General features: G+C 44.9%; 1 protein-coding gene across 2 annotated transcripts in view; it reads right to left on the reverse strand.

Annotated features, from left to right (window-relative positions):
• Window positions 1-5,766: 5,766 nt before the first annotated feature.
• LOC310797544 (proline-rich protein 5-like) overlaps window positions 5,767-21,864 on the reverse strand; it is a 98,001-nt gene continuing 81,903 nt past the window's right edge. For both annotated transcript variants that reach the window (XM_083659927.1, XM_083659926.1), the window contains exons 8-10: window positions 11,184-11,328; window positions 7,370-7,669; window positions 5,767-6,216 (exon numbers count right to left, since the gene is read on the reverse strand). In XM_083659927.1, the coding sequence (XP_083516053.1) occupies window positions 5,879-6,216; window positions 7,370-7,669; window positions 11,184-11,328 (783 nt within the window). In that variant the 3' untranslated portion in view covers window positions 5,767-5,878. The remainder of the gene's footprint in view (window positions 6,217-7,369; window positions 7,670-11,183; window positions 11,329-21,864) is intronic.

Raw genomic sequence — 21,864 nt, forward strand, 5'->3', positions numbered from 1 at the left:
GTGCTGACACTAGGGGTGTACAGTGTTCAATATTAGTCCAGAAGTGACAATATGAGTGACCTCTGGGCTCTGGGTGGGTTTGACGGCCTGGCATGGTTTTTTTTACCCCTCCCCAGGTTAGCTGACAGTGTGAGGTCATAGAGGAGGTCTATCAGAGCGCGTGCATATATCGTTTGTGCTGACACTAGGGGTGTACAGTGTTCAATATTAGTCCAGAAGTGACAATATGAGTGACCTCTGGGCTCTGGGTGGGTTTGACGGCCTGGCATGGTTTTTTTTACCCCTCCCCAGGTTAGCTGACAGTGTGAGGTCATAGAGGAGGTCTATCAGAGCGCGTGCATATAACGTTTGTGCTGACACTAGGGGTGTACAATGTTCAATATTAGTCCAGAAGTGACAATCCAGAGTGACCTCTGGGCTCTGGGTGGGTTTGACGGCCTGGCATGGTTTTTTTTACCCCTCCCCAGGTTAGCTGACAGTGTGAGGTCATAGAGGAGGTCTATCAGAGCGCGTGCATATAACGTTTGTGCTGACACTAGGGGTGTACAGTGTTCAATATTAGTCCAGAAGTGACAATATGAGTGACCTCTGGGCTCTGGGTGGGTTTGACGGCCTGGCATGGTTTTTTTTACCCCTCCCCAGGTTAGCTGACAGTGTGAGGTCATAGAGGAGGTCTATCAGAGCGCGTGCATATATCGTTTGTGCTGACACTAGGGGTGTACAGTGTTCAATATTAGTCTAGAAGTGACAATATGAGTGACCTCTGGGCTCTGGGTGGGTTTGACGGCCTGGCATGGTTTTTTTACCTCTCCCCAGGTTAGCTGACAGTGTGATGTCATAGAGGAGGTATATCAGAGCGCGTGCATATGTTTGGCAAGCTCCCACTTTGAACACAAACCTGTCCAGTGTCCAATTTGTAAAGGCTATGCACTCCAGTGAACAGCTTTTATCTATTAAGATAATGAGAAGAACGTTCTCAATGTTATTGAAACAGTTATTGTCATACAGAAACATCATTTGTATTATATAGCTTCATTTAAATGCTTAGTTTATTAGTTTAATGTGGAAAATAATGATTTTTCAATCGCCCCTGTCTGCTCTATAATTGTGCAGAATCGTTCTTTTACTTTGAAATTTTTTGAAAAATCTCACCGGAACTTCTTATATTCGCTAGCTCTTATATTCGCTCACAGAACACAGCTGAGGTGGAGGAGGTTGTAGCCTAGGAGGGCTTGGTGGATACATGTAACATTTGCTGTTTGAAGACGATTTTCAGTGTGATTTTCAGCCTGAACTAAGAAATCTACCTAGCCATTAGCTAGCACTTAACATAGCATAACAACTTTAGTTGGCCAGTTAGTCAAAGTTATGCTATGATGACTAACAATAGTTAGCCCCTCAGGATCTGTAACGCAGCGGACACAGCAACACAGTCTGTGACAACACAGTCCTGAAAGGGGCTAAACATTAGCTACAGTGGTATGAAATGAATCACACAATGCTAACTTACTCATTACCTAGGTTGCTGGGCAGGGAGAAACAGAAACACAACGTTAGCCTACCAGACATATGAGCGCTGCAGACTCGTCGCCTTTAGGACCACCGGCGGCAAATCGTCCCTTTTATGGCCTGGCCTGGAGCCATAATTTTCTATTTTTGGCAAAGGGATGAGATCCCAGCGGGATATTGTACATTTTACATCCGTCCTTTCGGCGGTTGGTGCAGTTTACTGCACAGCAACTCCTCTCTGCTTTGAATGCTGTTGCTAGCCGTGTCACCTGTGTCTGGAGCAGGGGCGGTTCTAGGCCGTTTTTGGGTGGGCTTTAGCCCACCCAAAAATAGTCTCAGCCCACCCAAAAAAATAGAGGCAAAAAAACCTTTTTTTTTTTTTTTTTTTTTTTCCCCCTCCTCTCCAAATCCATGGTGGTCATTGGTAGCAGTTTCTGACTACACTCAATGCGCTGTGTGCGTGTTTCCCCCCCCTCTATGTTCTTAGGGTGGGCTGAGATACAAATTTATGGGGGGTTCAGCCCACCCGAAAAGTTTCTAGAACCGCGGCTGCGCAGGCGCTCCCTCCTCCATCTATCTGCCTAATCCCACATCACTTCACACAGGTCACACACACAGTACAGCAGCAAAGTGGTCCTCCACAATCCACACAATCGTTCTCCCCACTCATGATCAATGAAACTGAGGTGAGCATTGAGCAGTCAGAGTCGTTAGTAGTTACTTAATTAGCGCATATTGATATGCAAATTAGCGCGTAACGTTGTTTCGTAGGCTAAACAAAAGAACTTGTCGCTGTGCCTGCCAGACAAACAGGTGGACTGGAGGAAGGTAGGTAGGCTACCATGGCACCAGCCAGCCATGTCATGCTAGCTCGCAGTAAGCGGGTGTAAATGGATGTGATGTTTTTTGAGAAACATATGGCATAAGTGACAAACATTTTCAAACGGGTCCCTTGTTATCTGAATGAAATTAAGCCCTTCAGAATCGCAAGTGGCTGCTTTACACAGCCTGTCTGATGTGATGATGACGATAGCGTAACATGCGTGCATGGCATCACTTATGTCTTGCTGTGATGTTAGTTCAGTATCTCAATAAAAGTTCTTACAGGCTTGTTATCAGTGTTGCCAGATGGCAAATGTTGAATTATCGTACCAGAGGGTCAAAATTATCGTTTTTGGAGTGAAATTATTGTACGCCCCCTCCCCAGCGCGGCGCGCCTTTGGCGCGCCTATGTCGGGGGGGCTGCGGCTGATCACAGGCTACTTTTGGACTTGGCATGATTTTTCAACACTGTGATCTCAGCCTGCGTTGCAACAACAACAAAACACCCTGCACGTATTGGCTGCAAATATGTTGTTTGAAGAGATGATTGTATAAACAGATAGAGTGATAGACGTAGGATTCGTCTAAGTGTCACAAAATGATGAAATTATCGTACATTTGGGGGATTTTGGGATTATTGATCGTACATCGTACAGAGGTCGAAATTATCGTACAAATACGATAATTATCGTATGTCTGGCAACGCTGCCTGTTATTTCCCTCTAAGGGATTGCAAGGCAGATATTTAAACAGCCTTGTTTGTGTACAGTACCAGTGGCATGGTAGTAATAAAAAGGGATTAAGGACCAGGACCCCTGGTGGTCAGTAAGATGGGCTGGTTGAGCCAATGTTAAAATTATCTTTATTTATTATTTATTTTTGCTTTAAAACTATTTTTTAATTTTCTGATTAAAGTTCATGAAAAAAAGTGGCATTCTTGTTTTTTCCCACAATAATTTCATAATACCATTTGTAATGCCACCGTTGTAGTGCTGTTGTTCAAAATTAAAGTACATTTTCTCAGATTTATTGGTGTCTTTCTAGTCACACAATTTACACTGATTTATTTGTGGTGGTAACACCCTACATAGATTTTGACCCCCACAAATACTGCCACATATTAATTTCAACTAGTTAACTGCAAACTCCTGCTTTAGTGCTTACAGTATATTATTATCTTGTCGGAATATTATTCCAGCCAATAAGTTAGGAAGTTCCCTTTTGATTTAATTTTACTTTTGTTTTGCCTACAAAGCAAAATGTTACTTTACTTGAAACTCCCCTGAAGTGATTTTGGTATTATTTATGCAAGCATAATTCTATCATAGTAACCTGTATGCAGAATATATATAGTATAGGGAAACAATTATTTTTTCATTGCTGTAAAACCACAGAATGGTAAAGAAGATATTGATGTGTGTAGTTCTTCATAGATCTAGTCTCTTCATTTTGATCTCAAAGTGCGCCAGTTTGATCCATTTTTACTTGAAACTGTACAAAATTTTCTTCCGGGGGGGCATGCCCCCGGACCCCCCTAGGGGTTCAGTGGTCCATGACCTTTGGGTGGGCTGAGCCCACCCAAAGCTCTGATGCTAAAACCGCCCCTGGTCTGGAGCGGCTTCAGTGACAAAGACGACACACAAGGTGGCAGCGTCTGCAAAGCTTTTCTTTCCTTCCCTTTGAAAAATGGAAGAACTTCCTCCAATACTAGCTGTATAAACTACTATTCAGGATTTCCCCCACATCCAATGAATGCTTGTTGCTCAATATTTCAAAACTACAACCTTTAATGATACAAGATGATAATAACCTAATCAATATTGTTGGTTGTCTTGTCACATGTTTTATATGTCAGACGATGAGGCCTCTACATTTACAAAGAGAATCTGAACATTTTATTGTCTGGGACACCAAAACAAGTACATGTTATTGTTTAGAATACAATAAACTGGGCGCATCACTCATTCAGCAACATCACAGATTTAATAAAAAGCTGCATTCAGTCAGGAGGAGCAGAAACTGTGGCTCAGATCACTTATCTTTGATTTAATGTTGTTTCTCTTTGTGTAGAAAGCCATGAGAATAAAAGAGTTGTACCACAAAGTTAAAGGGTTAAGAAAACAGACTTGTGTTCCTGTGTGGACTCTGTGGAGACACGTTTTCATACTATACATTCTGCTTTAGTCCTTTATTAACCTCGGACCAGTATAATATGGAAAGAGGTAAGCTAACCTATGTGTCGCGTTAAACATAACACAAGTCTGAGAATCAGCAGAGTGAAAAGCCCTGTATTGTTTTCGATCTACAAAAATAATTTCACAAATGATTAAACGTTGCAATATAACCAAGTTAAAACTGTCCTGTGGGCCCTGCAAGGTGCCTGTGTCAGCAGCACACAGCTCAATTGGATTTTTGACACACACAAACACTTTTGCTAAAGAAAAAGTCCCCTTTGCATTTAATTGATTGAAAAAACACATACTGAATCATGAACTCACACATCCTCTTTGAGGTTGGTTCCAATGAAGACTGATTACAATTGACAGGAAGAAGACTTCACTAATACAATAACATTTCCTGGACGTGTGGAACAAAGAGGCCATTTTCTTGCCAAGCTGCAAAGACAGAAGTCGACATTGAAAAAAGAAATGCTACCTGCAGTTCATCAGCCAATACGAGCCAAGATTTAAAATTTTGTAAGCAAATTTCTTCAGATGACTCATAACTGTATTCATGAAACCAATTAAGAAGAACTTAAGAACTTTTAATTGTGTGGCTTGGCCAGAAAGTGAAAACCAAGTGAGACTGGAAGAGCAGGATTATTTATTTTACTGGTACCAGTCAGTCAAACTGTTTTGTTCAAACATCAAAGCAGCACAAGAGAAACATGTGATTTTGAATGTAATTGATTTCTCTTAATTGTGATCATGTGTGGAGGATGCATTCTGGGTTACATAGCAACCATTTCCAGTGGCTTCTTCCACTGAATTACCTTGTGGATGAACTCAATCCTGTCAAGTTGAAGCCTCTCTCACGACAGACACTATGTAGCTCAAGGATTTGATCAGGAACACTGGGAAACAGGAAAGCGACTCTCTCCCATTAGAAATGAATGGGAGTTGTATGTACATAAAACCTCTGAAAAAGGACACCCTTGGGTGTTGGACGAGATAGAAACAGCAGGTCTAGACTTCAATGCAGAGCTAGAGGGAGACAAAACGCAAAGTTGAATCATGATTTTACACAAATGATTGGTGCTGATGATGGCTCCCCAGAGAGGCAATTAATAAGCAATAGTTGCCATAATTGATATTTCCAAAGCTGCAAATGTTATATTAAGGTGAAATATTCACCAGTTATGGAGAGGTTAGAGAAGGACGACCACATCACACAGAAAAATAAAGACAGGTTGAAAGAATCCCTGATCATTTAGAGTTCAGAAAACAACAGGAATGTCGGTCATGGCTCAACATTGTTTGTGAGTGTGTGTGTGTGTGTGTGTGTGTGTGTGTGTGTGTGTGTGTGTGTGTGTGTGTGTGCGTGTTCGTCACACCACACTCTGCCTGCCGCTGTCTCTGCTGTAGCTGGACCCTCCGGAGGAGCAACGTCGAGTGAATTCCAGAAAGATTCCGTCGGCTTCCGGTTCCGAGTCCAGAGATTCCAGAATGTGGTCCACCATGAGCTCTGGGCTGGATGACAGACTGGGACCGTAGCTGGCATCTCGGAGCAGCGCCCTGCACGAGGAGGCGGGAGAGTCCGACACCAGCGAGTGGGTGCCGTGCGTGTGGTCGCCCGGGGATGGCTCGGGAAGGAGGCAGGGGGAGTGGTGCTGTGGCCCCAGGGAGTGAGGAGCGTCTGTGGGCCCCGGGTGGCAGGACACAGGGCCTGTATGGAGGAGAGGAGGGGTTGTTGGAAATAAGTGCTCATCCTGTACGGTGCCAAGGCCATGACATAGAGTACAGTATAGCTCTAATAATGATCACTTTATTTCAATGTGGTCACAGCTGTCTGGCTCCCAGTTGATCAGCTGCCTCTGCCTCTTCTATGGGGAATAAGTAACATTTGGCGACTAGAAACGTGTTTTGTATTTTAGGGACAGCCCACCCTAAATTCCAAAATACATAATTCCTCTCACCTGTAGTGCAATTTATCCATTTTGATCGTTTTGTGTTAGTTGCCTGGGTTTCAGAGTTATCGACCAGAGAGATTTCTGCCTTCTCTTGAATACAATGGAACTGGATGGCACTCTGCTTCTGGTGCTCAAAGCACCAAAAAAATACATTTGAAAAACTCAACAGCAATGTCTCTCTCCAGAAATCATGACAATCCACAGACCTTGTTGTGAGCAGTTTCATGTAGGAACTATTTTCTATTTTCAACTACACCCACGGCACACACTAGCTGCTATTGTAGCTAGCTGCTGCTCTAGTTGCTGCTAGATGCATGTAAAAACTAGCTAGCAGCTAGCGGGTGTAGTTTGATCAAAATAAAATAGTTCCTACATGAAACTGACTGCTCAAAACAAGCTCTGTCATCATGAGTATCCGGGTCATGATTTATGAGACATTGCTATTGAGTTTTTCAAATGTATTTTTTGGGGTGCTTTGAGCACCACAAGTTCCATTGTACTGTATTTGAGAGAAGGCAGAAACCTTGAGGGCTGATAGCTCCAAAACCCAGGCAACTAAGACAAAATGATCTAGATGAATAAACAACACTACAGGTGAGATGAAAAATGTGTATTTTGGATTTTAGGGTGAGCTGTCCCTTTAAATACGACGACTTGCAGTACAGTCAAGTATCCACATAATGTTAGTCTTGTCAGGGTGAACGCCTCTGAAACTGCTGTTAGACCATCACGGGACGTTAAAACTTTCCATTGAAACGAAACGCATACTGATGAATTATTTTCGGTGGTTTCATTGCAGTTTTACTGGCTGAACCCCTGAAACTGGTTGAGTAATATCATATCATATCATATCATATCATATCATATCATATGGGAGGTGGTTGACTGGGATAAACTGTGCAGCTCTACCTGAAAATGTTCTGTCTTGGGCAGCAGAGTTAGTGGAGGCCTGGGAGTAGTTGGTGGTGCTGGGTGTGCTGGTGTTACTGGTGGTGGACTCGGCCACGGGGCAGCTCTCCTCCACACAGGAAGTCATTTGACAGACGGAGTGGCGCCTGATACCCGCGCCTCCTCCTGCGGGGGAGTCCGTGTCGTACTCCACCACAGGCGTCAGCATGGGCACGTTGTAACTCTTGGAGCGAACCACCGGGTTCTTGGTGACAGAGAGGTTGCCTGGTTTGGAGGGCCAGCTGCGCTGCAAACGCTTTTCTGGAGAGAGAGGGAGGGAGAGGGAGAGGGAGAGGGGGGGGGGGGGAGAGAGAGAGAGGGGGGGGGGGGGGGAGAGAGAAACAAACAAACAAACAAAGAAAGAAGGAAAGAACAGAAACTAAGTAAAAAAAGACGACTGATTAAAAACACACATACATAAAGATCTAAAGCACAGGAGGACAATCTCAAACACACACACACACACACACACACACACACACACACACACACAGAAACATGGCACTTATGTAAAAGAGTGGATGTGCTTTCATATTTTTTCTTGGTAAGATCTTATAGAAATATTTATTTCTAAGAAAAGACGGTAACCTAGAACAGTGGTTCCCAAACTTGTTCTTCTTCTGGGGACAACAAAATACTCATTTAAAATAAAAGACTGTGGAAGGAATTCTGCGAATGAAATCTCCTGTGATCCAGTCTTTGGGAAACACTGACCTAGAAAGACATTTCCAATTCCATCCTACCTTTTTCCACGCAATCTCATATCCTCCTCTCTCTCTCTGTGTCACACACACACACACACACACACACACACACACACACACACACACACACACACACACACACCATGGACCTATTATAAGATGGACCTGGCATTGTTCCCGTTCAGTGAAGCCGCTGCATGTTAGATCGCCGCTCTGGCGGCTGAATCCAGTATTAGGTCACAAGGCCCGCCTCCCCATGTTAGTGGATGGGAAAATCACAACCGAAATAATCACAGTATACGTCAGATAATTTTTTTCCAAAGGTGGTTTGTATCATTTTAGATTTTAACCCTAACCCTAACCCTATTATCATGCTAATGCCTGTGCAAGTGGTCATTTTTCTGATCAGTTTGTTTTTAAGTAGTTATTTGACATATAAAAAGGGATAAAAATGGATGATTGACAGCTGTGGCAGCCAGTCTCAAGCCATCATTGGCTGGACAGGCTCTGCACATTATAGATCTATCGTCATAGACAAGACACACGGCTTCATGTTATCTAACGCTCCCTGGAAGTCGGGTGGCTCATGGGTTGGCTGTGCTGGCTACCAGACATCAATGGACCCCAATAAAAAGAACATTGTTTTGAGGAATGAAAACAAATGTTTTGTGCGCGAGGAATTAACGTTGGTTGGGGACTGAAGTAAGTTCAGAAAATATGTGTTTTATGAGTTACTCCAGCTACGTTATAGGTACACAATGGTTTTAACATGCAGGCTAGCATTAGCGTTAGCTGCTTGCGCTAGTCGGCTGTTTTTCATATTACTATAACTTAACAACCGATAACGATAGCTGGAATAACACAATAATAGACACATATTTTCAGAACTGACCAGGTTGTCCAACTGACAGGAAATGTGTTTTATAACGTTAACTCCCATCCCGGGTATAAGATGATGAGGCCTAGTAGTACACAACCACCATTAGCTCATCGCTAACGGGTTAGCATGACATACAAACAGACGTTTTATTTTTTGTAGGCTATTAAAGCAACAAACGTGTTTATATGCATATCTGGGGGAAATGCTTTGACTGTGGGGATGTTCGTTCTTCACAAGCTCCTCTCTTAGTAATGATATACCAGGCAATAGACCAGGCAACCTGGCTCACGCACTCACTGGGCTAACGTTAGGTTGGGCTGCCCACACACCGGGGGGGTACAACAACGTAGCCTCACGGTTAGATTTGTTAATCCAACATTTGCGCCAAAAGAAATGTAATCATAACGTTAATCAAAATGCCACGGAAACATTAGGCTAATCAACACAGAGCTGTTCATCCGAGAATTTCCCCCAGTGAGAGGCTGAGAGGCGAGCAGCCCTGGCTCCTCTTGCGGAGGTCTGGCTGATACAACTCAATCTCTGACAACGGAGAACGTTACAGGGCGGCACTACCCACAACACTATACCAGCAAACAACGTTGCGTAAAACGTCAAGGTTAGATTTGTAAAACCAACATTTGCTCCAAAAGGAATTAAATCATAAAGTTAATCAAAATGCCACGAAAACATTAGGCTAGCTTAGTCAACACAGCAATCCCCCAGTGAGGCTGAGGGTGAGTGAGGCCTGCCTCCACTTCCGGCCCACGCTGAGAGCGCTGAGAGCACTCAGCAGTCAGCAGCAGCCCGGAGGTCTGAAATCTCCGACAACCAAAATCAGATTTTCGTACAGGCGTCATTTTGATAAACTGATCTCATAGTGGGAATCTTCCTGGTTACTTTTGTCGTGACAAAAAATATTACAACTTAAAGTGTCATATTTACAGAGCTAGACTGTATATAAATACACAACGCACTGTGCGCATTCTAGAAACAGCAGCTCTACATAAGAAAGTTCAGAGGGGTGTGGAGCTCTCAGAGGTTCTTAACTCATTGAGTGCCAAGGACGTGTTGGATGTGTATAACCTATTTTACAGACATTAGGTGGCGACAGTGCTCTCCAGATTAGAGAAAGTTGAGGCAAAAACAGAGAAGAAGTCGTTGGGGAAACGGAAATCGCATCGCATCCGTATGCATCGATATGCATGAAGCATAACGTTAGCTGTGCCTGCAGCAGCCAATCTGCTCCCACAATTGAGCCCCTCCGTGTCCGTTGCGACAGCCCATCCGCATGATCAGCCGTGGAGTTGTTATTATTCTCAACTGGAAGCATGGGAGCCGGTGACAAACACACGCGGAATGCTGTAAAAAAGCTGGATGTAGCGCACCCTTCACTGTGCACAGCAAACGCAGCAGAAATCCACCAGAGACACTCCCACGGAGGAGGGGTTTGCAGTTGAGGGGATGGGGGGGGGGGGGGGGGGGGGGGGGCACGCAGAGCAGCATACAACACTGACCCAGACAGACCCAGACAGCAGGACAGGATTGGCAAACGCAAGCCAGAATATCTGATGCCCACCAGCAGCAAATCAAGACCAGCAAGAAGCTGCAACCAGCAGCGCACGCAGGGGCCAGCGCTGCTGGTTGCAGCTAAAAAATATTATTCTGCCAAACAAAATTCCCTGGCCTTCACTGCTTTATTGAAGGAAATTATTTTTGAGGTGTGACTACATCAGAAAATATTAGCTTCAGTCAGTGATGTGCTTGAAATGTTTAATTTCACAAAAGGCTCATTATCTCAGCTTCTAGAAAAAAACAGCTGTTTTTGGTTAAATCAAGCTATCTTCTCCGGCTCATAACTAAAGAACGGAAAATTATATCAATAAACCTGTTTTTGCTGATGATAGAAGAGAGTCTCATCGTTCTTTTTGCGTGTTCGGTGTTTACATAGTAATATCACACAATATTCTGTGGGCCTTGAGAAATCACTGAAAAAAGCTCTGAAACTCTGGCACTGGGAACGTCCGTTCTCCAAAAGTGGCTGGCACTCAATGAGTTAATCAAGGGAGCTACTGCGCAGACTCTGGTTCACTGATCTGGCCGGATTTTGGCTTCAATAAAACATACAGGGAAGAGATAGGGACACACTCTCCATTCATATATCTCAGTGACACACACACACACACACACACACCTAGTAGGCAGGAGGAGTAGTGCAGACTGGAGGAACCGTCTATGGAAAATAACCCATGGGTCCCCAGGTAGGGAGACACCACCTTCTGGATCAGAGCCTCCAGACGCAGATAGTCATCTGTGACGCCCTTAGATTCATGGACACCCTGCATGAAACACACAAACACACACACACACACACACACACACACACACACACACACACACACACACACAGGATTGATCAGATTTTGGTTAAATGATTGAAATAAGGTCGGTGGTATTATGAAACAGCTTTGTGCTCAGCAATATCATTTTCACTAATGAGGACGACTTTTATGATTTTTTTAAGTGTTTTTTCTTTTCTTGTGGTGGAAAACTTAAAAGCCATGAAAAGATTTACAGAGAAAAAACAATAGTAGAATGCAGTTTTCTGTGTTTATATCAAAACCTTTTAATTTTGTGGAAATCCTCCCACGTGCTATGTCCTGCCAGTGAAGCTCCCCGCTGTCAGGTGAAAAGAAGCGACTGGCAACTGCGCATAATGTCGTCGGAGGAAGCATGGTGCTAGTCTACGGCTCTCCCCAGATTGGCAGAGGGAAGAGCAGCAACCGGGGCAGCAGGGGGAAATTGGCCAAGTACAATTGGGGAGAAAAAAACTTTTAATTTGAGAGTGAATTGAGTGAGTGGGAGAATTTGAGAGTCTCCAATAATTGGGATAATAACGGGGAAACTGATTCAACTGGGGGTGACATATTGTTACAGACTGAGCTGAGGCTGACTTTAATCATTTAAATTTGGTCTCACATGTAGACTAAGGCTGTGTGTCCATATAGCTTCTTTTCCTAGCATCTTTTTTCAGTTGTTTCCAATGAGCTTATGCGGGCCCATACGGCCGTCTGGAGAAAGTGCGCTGTGCCCAGCATCTGTTTACAGACAGAGCGCTCTGGCTTTTTTGTGCGCTGGCTCCCAGCACTTCCAGCTGAAAATATCTGAACTTTTCAGAAAGACGCTGGTGTCGGGTGCTCCTTTTCAGGCAACCTATTTGATTTGATTTTATTTGATTTTATTCGGCAATAGAAAGATCTATACAAAATACATCATAGCTTTAAAAATTGACAAGGATAAGCACAATAAAGTCTCAGACTTGTTTCCATTATGACCCTTGATCTTGTGGCAGAGAAGAAGATGGCAGCAGTCTGAATGGCTGGGCCGTCACAGACAGTAAAAACTGACCAACAATTAATAATTACAAAATTAAATATGCACATATTTCGATGAAGAAAACACTAGTAAAAAAGCAAGGAAATTCAGCAACGTTGACAGCGACACCTTGGCTGCAGTAACAACAACAACAACAATAACAACCACAACAGTAGGCTACTTTGCTTAGGCATTTACGTTGGCCAAAAGCCAGGTTTTGACCTTCTTGAAGGAATGACGGTTCACCGTATTTTTTAAGTGCAATGGAAGTTTGTTCCAGTGAACGGCTCCGCCATATTTAAAGGGATTCTTGCCCATATTCGTTTTGAACCTCGGCAGGCACAGGTCAGCAATGCTGGCTCTGGTGTGGTGAGTATGAGCGTCACCGCTCCTCAGGAAGTGCTCCTTGAGGTATTCAGGAGCTCTGTTGTTGAATACGTTGTGCACCACCCTTAGCTACAGTTGAACTGCCCTGGCCTCCAAGGGAAGCCAGCCCAGCTGCTGGAACTGCACTAGGCCTACATGTTCCCTAGGGGCTAATCCCAGCACAACTCTGACCAACCTGTTCTGGGAGACCTGCAACTTGTCTTCTAGGACTTTAGTCAGGCCTCCGTACCAGGAACATAAAGCATAATCAAAACAACAAGAAACTAAAGAATTAGCCAGCAGCCTAAGACTTGCTACATCCAAGAGCTGGGCTTTTCTGGCTAGGAACTTTGTCCTACCGTTCACCTTGCCTATGACCTTTAAGGCCATGTTCTCGCCTCTCAGGCTGCTATCTAATGAGCAACCTAGGTACAGTAGCTAATCGAGGACTTGGCGGGGAAATTCTGGCCCCCAAGGTCAATATTGGGCGATGGCAGCTTCCGCAACCTGGGCTGTGAGCCAAATAAAATAAATTCGGTCTTACCCATGTGTGTGTGTGTGTGTGTGTGTGGGTGTGTGTGTGTGTGTGTGTGTGTGAAGAGACAACTTGTTGTCTATGAGCCAGGTCCTGACCTTGTCAAATTCATCGCTCAAGATAGCCTGAAGCATATTCTCGTCCTTGTGGGAAGCAAGAATAGCTGAATCATCAGCATACAAGAACAAATTAACATTACATGCTGACTTCATGTCATTAATGAAAATCAGAAACAATAGTGGCCCCAAGACACTCCCTTGGGGGACTCCACATGATACAGGAAGTTCCCTGGATAGGTGACCTTGAATTTCGGTCTTCTGATCTCTATCAGACAGATAGGACACAAACCATTTCAGGCCTAGAGGACTAATGCCTAGTGCAGATAGCTTATTAAATAGTCAACTATGGTCGACTGTGCATCCATTTCAGTTCTTATGAAGTCTGTTAAGAACAGTAAACAACAAAAAAAGAAAAAGAAAATTACACTGGTTACTGTACTGTAATGCCAATGCTCCCTGCTCAAAAATAAATATTATAAAAAAAAAGAACAGTAAACATGAGTCAGTAGAATGAGACTTCCTGAATCCAGATTGGAATTTATATAGCAGATTTGTCTCATTGATGTACTCGAATAGCTGTTCATGGATGACTTTCTCTAAGATTTTGAACGTGACACTAAGAATGGAGACGGGCCTATAGTTACCAGGGTCTGACCTGGAGCCTTTCTTATAAAGTGGGATGATTTTGGAGTGCTTCATGTCATTAGGGACAATACCTTGCTCCAAAGACAGGTTAATGACATGGGCAACAGATTAAAAGAGAAACTATTTGGAGAAACACCTAATCATTTATAAAAATCTTGAATATGAGCCTGTCCATAAGTTCCTAGACTAGGAGGCAGACTCTCCACAAGCTTATGGGCAACCGAAGAAAAGTATGAATTAAAATGGTTGGGAATCGTATCCTTATTATTCACATTGTTACCATCGATTGATAGAGTAATGGATGGCTTCGAATCTCTATCGGGCTTTGTCGTGCAGCCCAGATTTTTCAGGGCTTTCCACAGCATTTGAGGATTATCCCTATTTTCATTTATTTTGTCAGAGAAGTGATTTTTTTTGGCCTCCCTAACTTTATGTAGGGCCTCATTCCTACATGACTTAAATTGCAAGAAGTCAGCCTGGTCACCTGATTGTTTGAATCTACACAGGGCTTTATCCCTTGCACTGATTGCATCAAATATGTCTTGGTTGAACCAAGGATTCGACCTTTGTTTAATTCTAACTGACCTTGCTGGCGCAACCGAGTCAATTACAGAAAGAAACAACCGTTTAAAGTTGCCCCAGGCCAGGTTAACATCAATAGAGTCCAAAACAGGGGACCAGTCAAACATTAGAACTTTCTCCCTGAGTTTGGCTGCAGAATAATGCTTAAGGGATCTGGCTTTAATTGATTTGTGACAATTGAAAGTTATTTTTTGCAGCCTTCTAGTGCAGTAGGTCATAAAATGATCACTGATGCCATACACCAAAACTCCACTCTGGGATATTGTCTCTCTGTCCGAAACCAATACCAATAAGTCAATTGTATAACCTAATCATATGGAGAAACTATCACAACAGAGACAGAAAGGCTCAATCGTGGGAGCAGATTGGCTCGACACTTAATATTGCTGGTGAGTGTTACGCTAAATCACCGTACGTGTGCTGTCAGCTTGTTGTTAGCTGTTAGCTATCAAGCTACCGCTGCTGAGCTAATGTTATTTCCAATCTTCTGCCTTGCATCTTGTGCACTGGGATCAGCGCTCCTTCCAGCATTTAACTGTCAGATAAAGAAGCTATAGAGACACATGGCCCACCGTGGCACACTAATCAAACATTCTACAACAAACATGGACAAACACAGATGTTTGCTTGGGGGGCCATGGCTGTCTGTCCTTGTTTGGAGATGTTTGGTCAGACTCGAGATCTTCAATCCTTGTTTGTCTGTGTTTAGCCCATGGCACACCAATCAAACATTCCAACAACAATGTTGGCAGTTGGAGGAGAATGTTTGATTGGTGTGCCATGGGCTTTAGGAGTAAAAACTAAATCTGAATTGCTCCAAACCGCCCACTGCTGGTCAGACCAATCAGACGACATCCTGAGGGACTGTTTTGACCAAGTAGCATGGGAGGAGTTCAGAGCGGCAGGAGACCTGGGCGCGTACGCAGAGACGGTGTCATGCTTCATTAAGAAGTGTACCGACGACATAGTCCCCACAAAGAAAGTAAAAATAATGCCAAACCAAAAGCCCTGGATCAACAGCGAGGTCAGGGCTGCCCTACACGCCAGGACCAACGCCTTCAGTTCAGGCACACCAGAACAATACAAGCAGGCACAATATGCCCTCCGGACCGCTATTAAAAAAGCACAGAGAGACTATGGAAGGCAGCTGGAGTCAAAACTGGACACCAACAACCCCAGACACCTGTGGAAAGGCCTCCATGCTGCTACAGACTTCAAAGAGGTGAAACGACAGAACCCCAGCACGTCACCCACCCTACCGGACGAACTCAACGCGTTCTACGCTAGGTTCGACCCCTCTGCCAGAGCGCCTCCCATCCCCCCCCCCCCCCACCACCCCCCCCTCTCCGCCCCCCCCCTGCCACCTCCCTCCCCCCATCACCCCCCCCCCCCCTCCTCCCCTCCCCCCTGCCACCCCTCCCCCCTCATCACCCCCCCCCCCCCCCTCTCCGAAACCCCCCCACCCCACAGATCCAGACCGCCCTCTCACCATCACTGAGGATGAAGTGTGCCGGTCGTTCCTGCGTATCAACCCACGCAAGGCGGCCCGGCCCGGACGGCATCCCGGGGCGGGTCCTCAAGGCCTGCGCCCACCAGCTGGCACCCGTATACACAGACATCTTCAACCAGTCTCTCTCCCTCCGACGAGTTCCCCCCTGCTTCAAAGCAGCAACAATCATCCCCATCCCCAAACAGCAAAAAGTGACCAGCCTCAATGACTGGCGCCCAATAGCCCTCACGCCAATAGCCAGCAAGTGCTTTGAGAAGCTGGTCATATCAAAGATCCGCCCCACACTCCCCCCGGACCACGACCCGCTACAATTTGCATACCGCCCCAACAGGAGCACAGCGGATGCAGTAGCACACGTGCTCCACACCGCCCTGTCCCACCTGGAGGGGAAGGACACCTATGTAAGAATGCTGTTCGTGGACTACAGCTCAGCATTCAACACCATAGTACCCTCCAGGCTGGTAAGCAAACTCAGGGATCTGGGACTAAACACGGCAATGTGCGACTGGATCCTGGATTTCCTAACAGACCGCCGCCAGGTGGTGAGGGTGGGCAACCTCACCTCCTCCCCACTGACCATCAGCATAGGAGCGCCCCAGGGGTGCGTCTCCAGCCCCTTCTGGTACGACCTCTACACCCACGACTGCGTGGCGACTCAAACTTCAAACTCCATTGTGAAGTTTGCAGACGACACAGCAGTCGTGGGGCTGATCTCGGGGGACGACGAGACGGCCTACAGAGAGGAGGTGAGGGCCCTGGAACAATGGTGCCAGGACAACCACCTCTCTCTGAACGTCTCCAAGACCAAGGAGATCATTGTGGACTACAGGAGAGGGGGGGGCGCACACACCCCAATCACCATCAACGGCACAGTGGTGGAAAGGGTGGACAGCTTCAAGTACCTGGGAGTCAACATCCACCAGGACCTGACCTGGGCCGGCCACACCGCCACTGTTGTCAAAAAGGCCCAACAGCGAATACACGGACTCAGGCGCCTGAAGAAATTTGGGCTAAGGAAAGAAATCCTCAGGGACTTCTACAGAGGCACCATTGAAAGCCTGCTGACTGGCTGCTTCACCGCCTGGTACGGGAACTGTACCGCCATGGACCGCAGGGCGCTACGGAGGGTGAGGCGCGCGGCCCAGCACGTAACAGGAGATGAGTTGCCAGAACTGCATGAACTGTATAACCAGCGGTGCCTCAGGAGGTCCCTGAAGATCATCAAAGACACAAACCATCCCCACAACAGCCTGTTCTCCCTGCTACCCTCAGGGAGGAGATACAGGGTTCCAAAAGCACGCACAAATCGCTTGAGGAACAGTTTCTTCCCGCAGGCCACGAGACTCCTTAACATACACAAATAGTGTAGTAGTCGTACCGTACCGTACTGCAGCTGCTACCATTATGTATGCCTAATGTTTAATTGTATGTTTAATAAGGTACATGCTATTTGCACCTGTATGTCAAATACGTCGAATTTAAAATGTCTGAACACGTCTAACGTATGCACAATGCCTAATGTTAATTGTATGTTTAATAAGGTACATGCTATTTGCACCTGCATGTCAAATACGTCGAATTTAAAATGTCTGAACACGTCTAACGTATGCACATGACATGTGCACCTATGTGCAATGAATAAGCCACTGACTTGTCTTATCGCTATTCTGCCTTATTGCCTATTGCTGCTTAGTATTGCTTATTGATGCCTATTTCTTATTGCCTATTGCTCATTGCTTGTTGCCTATTTGTACTATGTCGTAAACGGAGTCCACAGCACAAGAATTTCACACGTGATACTTGTACCATGGAGTGACAATAAAAATCTTCAATCTTGAATCTTGAATCAATTTCTTTCAATAATTTTATAGCTCCCCCTCCCCCCCAAGTAGGCGACAGACAGACAGACAGACAGATAGATAGGATCAATCGATCGATCGATCAGTATTAACACATTGAGTGCCAAGGACGTCTGTGCACGTCCTAAAAAAAAGTAACGAGGAGTGCCAAGGACGTCTGTGGACGTCCTAAAATCATAATTCATATTATTCCATAATTCTGCTGTTTAAGGTCGTACCCAGCCAGTGAGCATGAATCCCTTCAAGGGATCACACGGCGCCACCTTAAACATCTACACGGGAGCTGCGCCACCCACCTCAGATCCTTTACTTTGTGCAGGAGAAAGCGGAAAAAGCCGTGATCAAAGGGGAAACCGATGCATGCTGCAGCCAGAGCCATATAGATTGCTCTGTCTGCAGCTGACAGTTGGCTGCATCCGCGCCCACAACTGAGCTCTTCTGCTTCTGTCTATCTGTCTGCATATAGTTTCTCCACACGATTCCCTGACAGAAAGGCAGCACCCGAAGCCGAACGGCCAAACCTTTTCCTTCAGTCCCGTAACTCCCGTTTGCCATTTCCTTGTTGCGCTGGGATCCACCCGGGGCAAAAACGGAGGAAGCGAAAACAGACTGTGTGCGTGTGGGGAGGAGCCCGCAGCTCAGGGGGGGAGAGGGGGGTGGGGCATGCAGGCTGCACAGAACCACACCACGCCACCACATCAGAAAACACCAGCCAGAGTCAGTGAATGTGCTTGAAATTAGAGTGCAAAAAGTATTCATAAAAGTGACTTTATCTTGAAAAGTGCTCTTCTTTCAGAGGCTGTCATTTCATAATGGAACTGTCTAGAAACAAAATTTCTTCTTTGGAAGAAGCAGGAGTGTCCAATGTTTCATTAGAGTCCAGCCCTGTCAATATAGCCCTAATAGAAAAAATTCTATAGCTGTTTTCAACTGAATGGAAGTGAATCTGGCACAGGCTCCAGACAATTTTACTGAAGCGCTGTGGCACTCAATGTGTTAAGGGCCTCTTAAATAATTCAGGAGTTTAACATTATTTTTAAAGTAGGGTTGAATTTGCGTCACTTTGCAAATGTTCTTGAATAGCCTACCGAATTTGCTCTCTGAGCGTCTATCTCTACATACAGGGCCCAGACCTCACTCCATCATCTTTAAATAAGAGCCTAAAGATCAATCAAATTTCAATACTCTGAATCACTGAACCAAAGCATGGAAACCGCAGCGCAGCACATGAGTGGAACAGACTTGAGTGAATTGGCGTCACAGCCTCTAAACAGAATGAAAGGGACAAAATTACTTACAGATTAAACAACAAAAAACAGCAAAAAACAATGAACATTCATCGCTGGAATGGATTTCTCTCTCTCTCTGAAACACACCTCTTTTCGTAGCTGTCCTGCTCTGATCTCTCTGATCTCCTCTCTCTCATTATAGCCCTTTCTCTACTTTAGTTATTTATTTGATGACCTATTGTGGGCAAAAATAAATAGATCTATTAAACTCTCCCTGCACACTCATTGATACCCAGAGGCTCAAAGAGGGAAGTAGTGACATTTTTATTTCTCTTTCTGTGTCTATTTTTCTCTCTACCTTTGTCCGTCTTTCTGTCTCGCCCTCCCTCTCTATGTGTCTGGAAGCAGCAGATTTGGGTCAATGAGTCATGACAACACACTCTGGAACGCACACGCACGCACGCACAGACACACACAGACACACACACACACACACACACACACACACACACACACACACACACACACACACACACACACACACACACACACACACACACACACACACACACACACACACACACACACACACACACACACACACACACACACACACACACACACACACACACACACACACACACTCATTCAGCAGGCTTGCATTCATTCCCTGAACCAAATCTCAGGGAACTTTGTCTCAACACTAAATGCCCAACCTTAAAGGAACATATCCAGTTTGGCCTATTGGTCAACAGGTGATGAGAACACAGACCCCAAATTCATCCACATGTTCCTGGTGGATTGTTTACTTCACTGCTCCATGCTGACATTTGCCTGACAGGAGGTGACTGACAATTATCTAAAGCAGCCCACACTTTTTTGCCTTGCGAGCTACTTTTAAATCAACCACAGCTCAACATGATCTACCAAGCCCCCCCCCAAAATAAATAAATAAATAGCGGACAATACATAAATATAATGTACCCTACATCAGAGGTTCTCAAATGTTTTTCAGCCAAGGACCCCTTACAAGATAGAAAATATACCGGGGACCCCCTCATTCTGATTTGTGATTTTGGGCTAAGCTTAATTGTTTCCACGGTAACGTGCTTGACTTTTAAATTGATAGGACGTAATCCATAAACCATTTTAGATTTAAAGCATACAATATTTTCGTTGAACTATGAAGCTTTTGCACACACAAAAGTTTTTTTTTTATTTCCCTGAAAACTTTTCCCGGACCCCCTGGCAAAGTGCCACGGACCCCTGGGGGTCCCCGGACCCCCATTTGAGAACCACTGCCCTACATTACTGCATGGACCCTCCACAGAACAATACATCTCAGGGTGATTTATGGTTACATTATTACCACATTGGTCCGAATATTTCAAGACTCTTGTTTGTTTGTTTGTTTGTTTGTTTGTTTGTTTGTTTGTTTGTTTGTTTGTTTGTTTGTTTGTTTTTTTTGGGGGGGGGGACTTTTTGAATGTCAAAACTTGTTTTTATAATTATAATAAAACACATAGAATAACAAGGTAAGCTATTTTTTTAAACCATCTCTCTTAAATAAAATATTTTTTCTCAATGTCTTTCAGATGAAATTGACAGATTTAAAAGTGAAAAATGTGTCTAAAAGTTAGGATTATGCTTATGTTTCCATGGTTAACACGTCTGGCGTTTACTCGCTGAATGAGGCGACATCCTCATTGCCTAACTTTATTCAAAAACTGTATTATTTTAATCCAGACCCAAACTCTGAACATGAACCTAGCAGCAATTCGAATAATAACTGTAAAAATAAAAAATAAATCCTAGTGAGTTCTCTAAAGCTGCACTCAGAATTCACCACTTCCTGGGGTTTTCTGTTCCTGAGGCGGCATAGATCACTCACACAGACAGTCACTAACGAGAACACACACACACACACACACACACACACACACACACACACACACACACACACACACACGGTGTAGGGTAGTGAGTGGTCATGGGAAGTCGGCCGTGCTCTGAATTCACACTGAGATGACTTCTTCTGAGATCCCTCGGTGAGAAAAAACTCTTCCACTGTTTTAGACTGTTCAACCTCTCTCACTCTGCTGTCCTTTCTCTCTCTCTCACTCTGCTGTCCTTTCTCTGTCTCTCACTCTGATGTCCTCTATGTCTCTCTCTCACTCTGTTGTCCTCTCTCTGTCTCTCTCTCTCACTCTGCTGTCCTCTGTCTCTCTCTCTCACTCTGCTGTCCTCTGTCTCTGGCTCTTTCACACACAGATCGCGCAAAAATTGCAGTTTAGGAGTCCCGCAAACACCGCACCCTCGCCACAGAAATTGCTTTCACACAGAGCCAAGCAGCAGGGCCACATTCCCGTGCTGCAGTGTACTTTCAAGTGAAATCCCCTGCTCCCGGATTGAAAGGCGACCGCCCGCATATCAAACAGCTGCAGTCTGCATAACGTTCGTCGGGGGAATAGTATAGGCTATAAATGCACATGACTACTTAACGTTAGTAGTTTTTGTAAGGGAATGCACAGAGCTGATTTTGAGAGGGAATATCCTCAGACCAACTCACCACAGACAGCTATAGTCCTCTGAAGCTTATTATATCCGTTAATTGTACCTACTAATGTCAACATCGTTTGAGCATAAAGCCTAACCGCACGGAGCATTCCTCCTGGTGTCCCTGCATTCATGATTGTATAGGCTACTTTTTTTACT

Source organism: Poromitra crassiceps, assembly GCF_964638095.1.
Source record: "Poromitra crassiceps genome assembly, chromosome: 2".
Classification (NCBI taxonomy): domain Eukaryota; kingdom Metazoa; phylum Chordata; class Actinopteri; order Beryciformes; family Melamphaidae; genus Poromitra; species Poromitra crassiceps.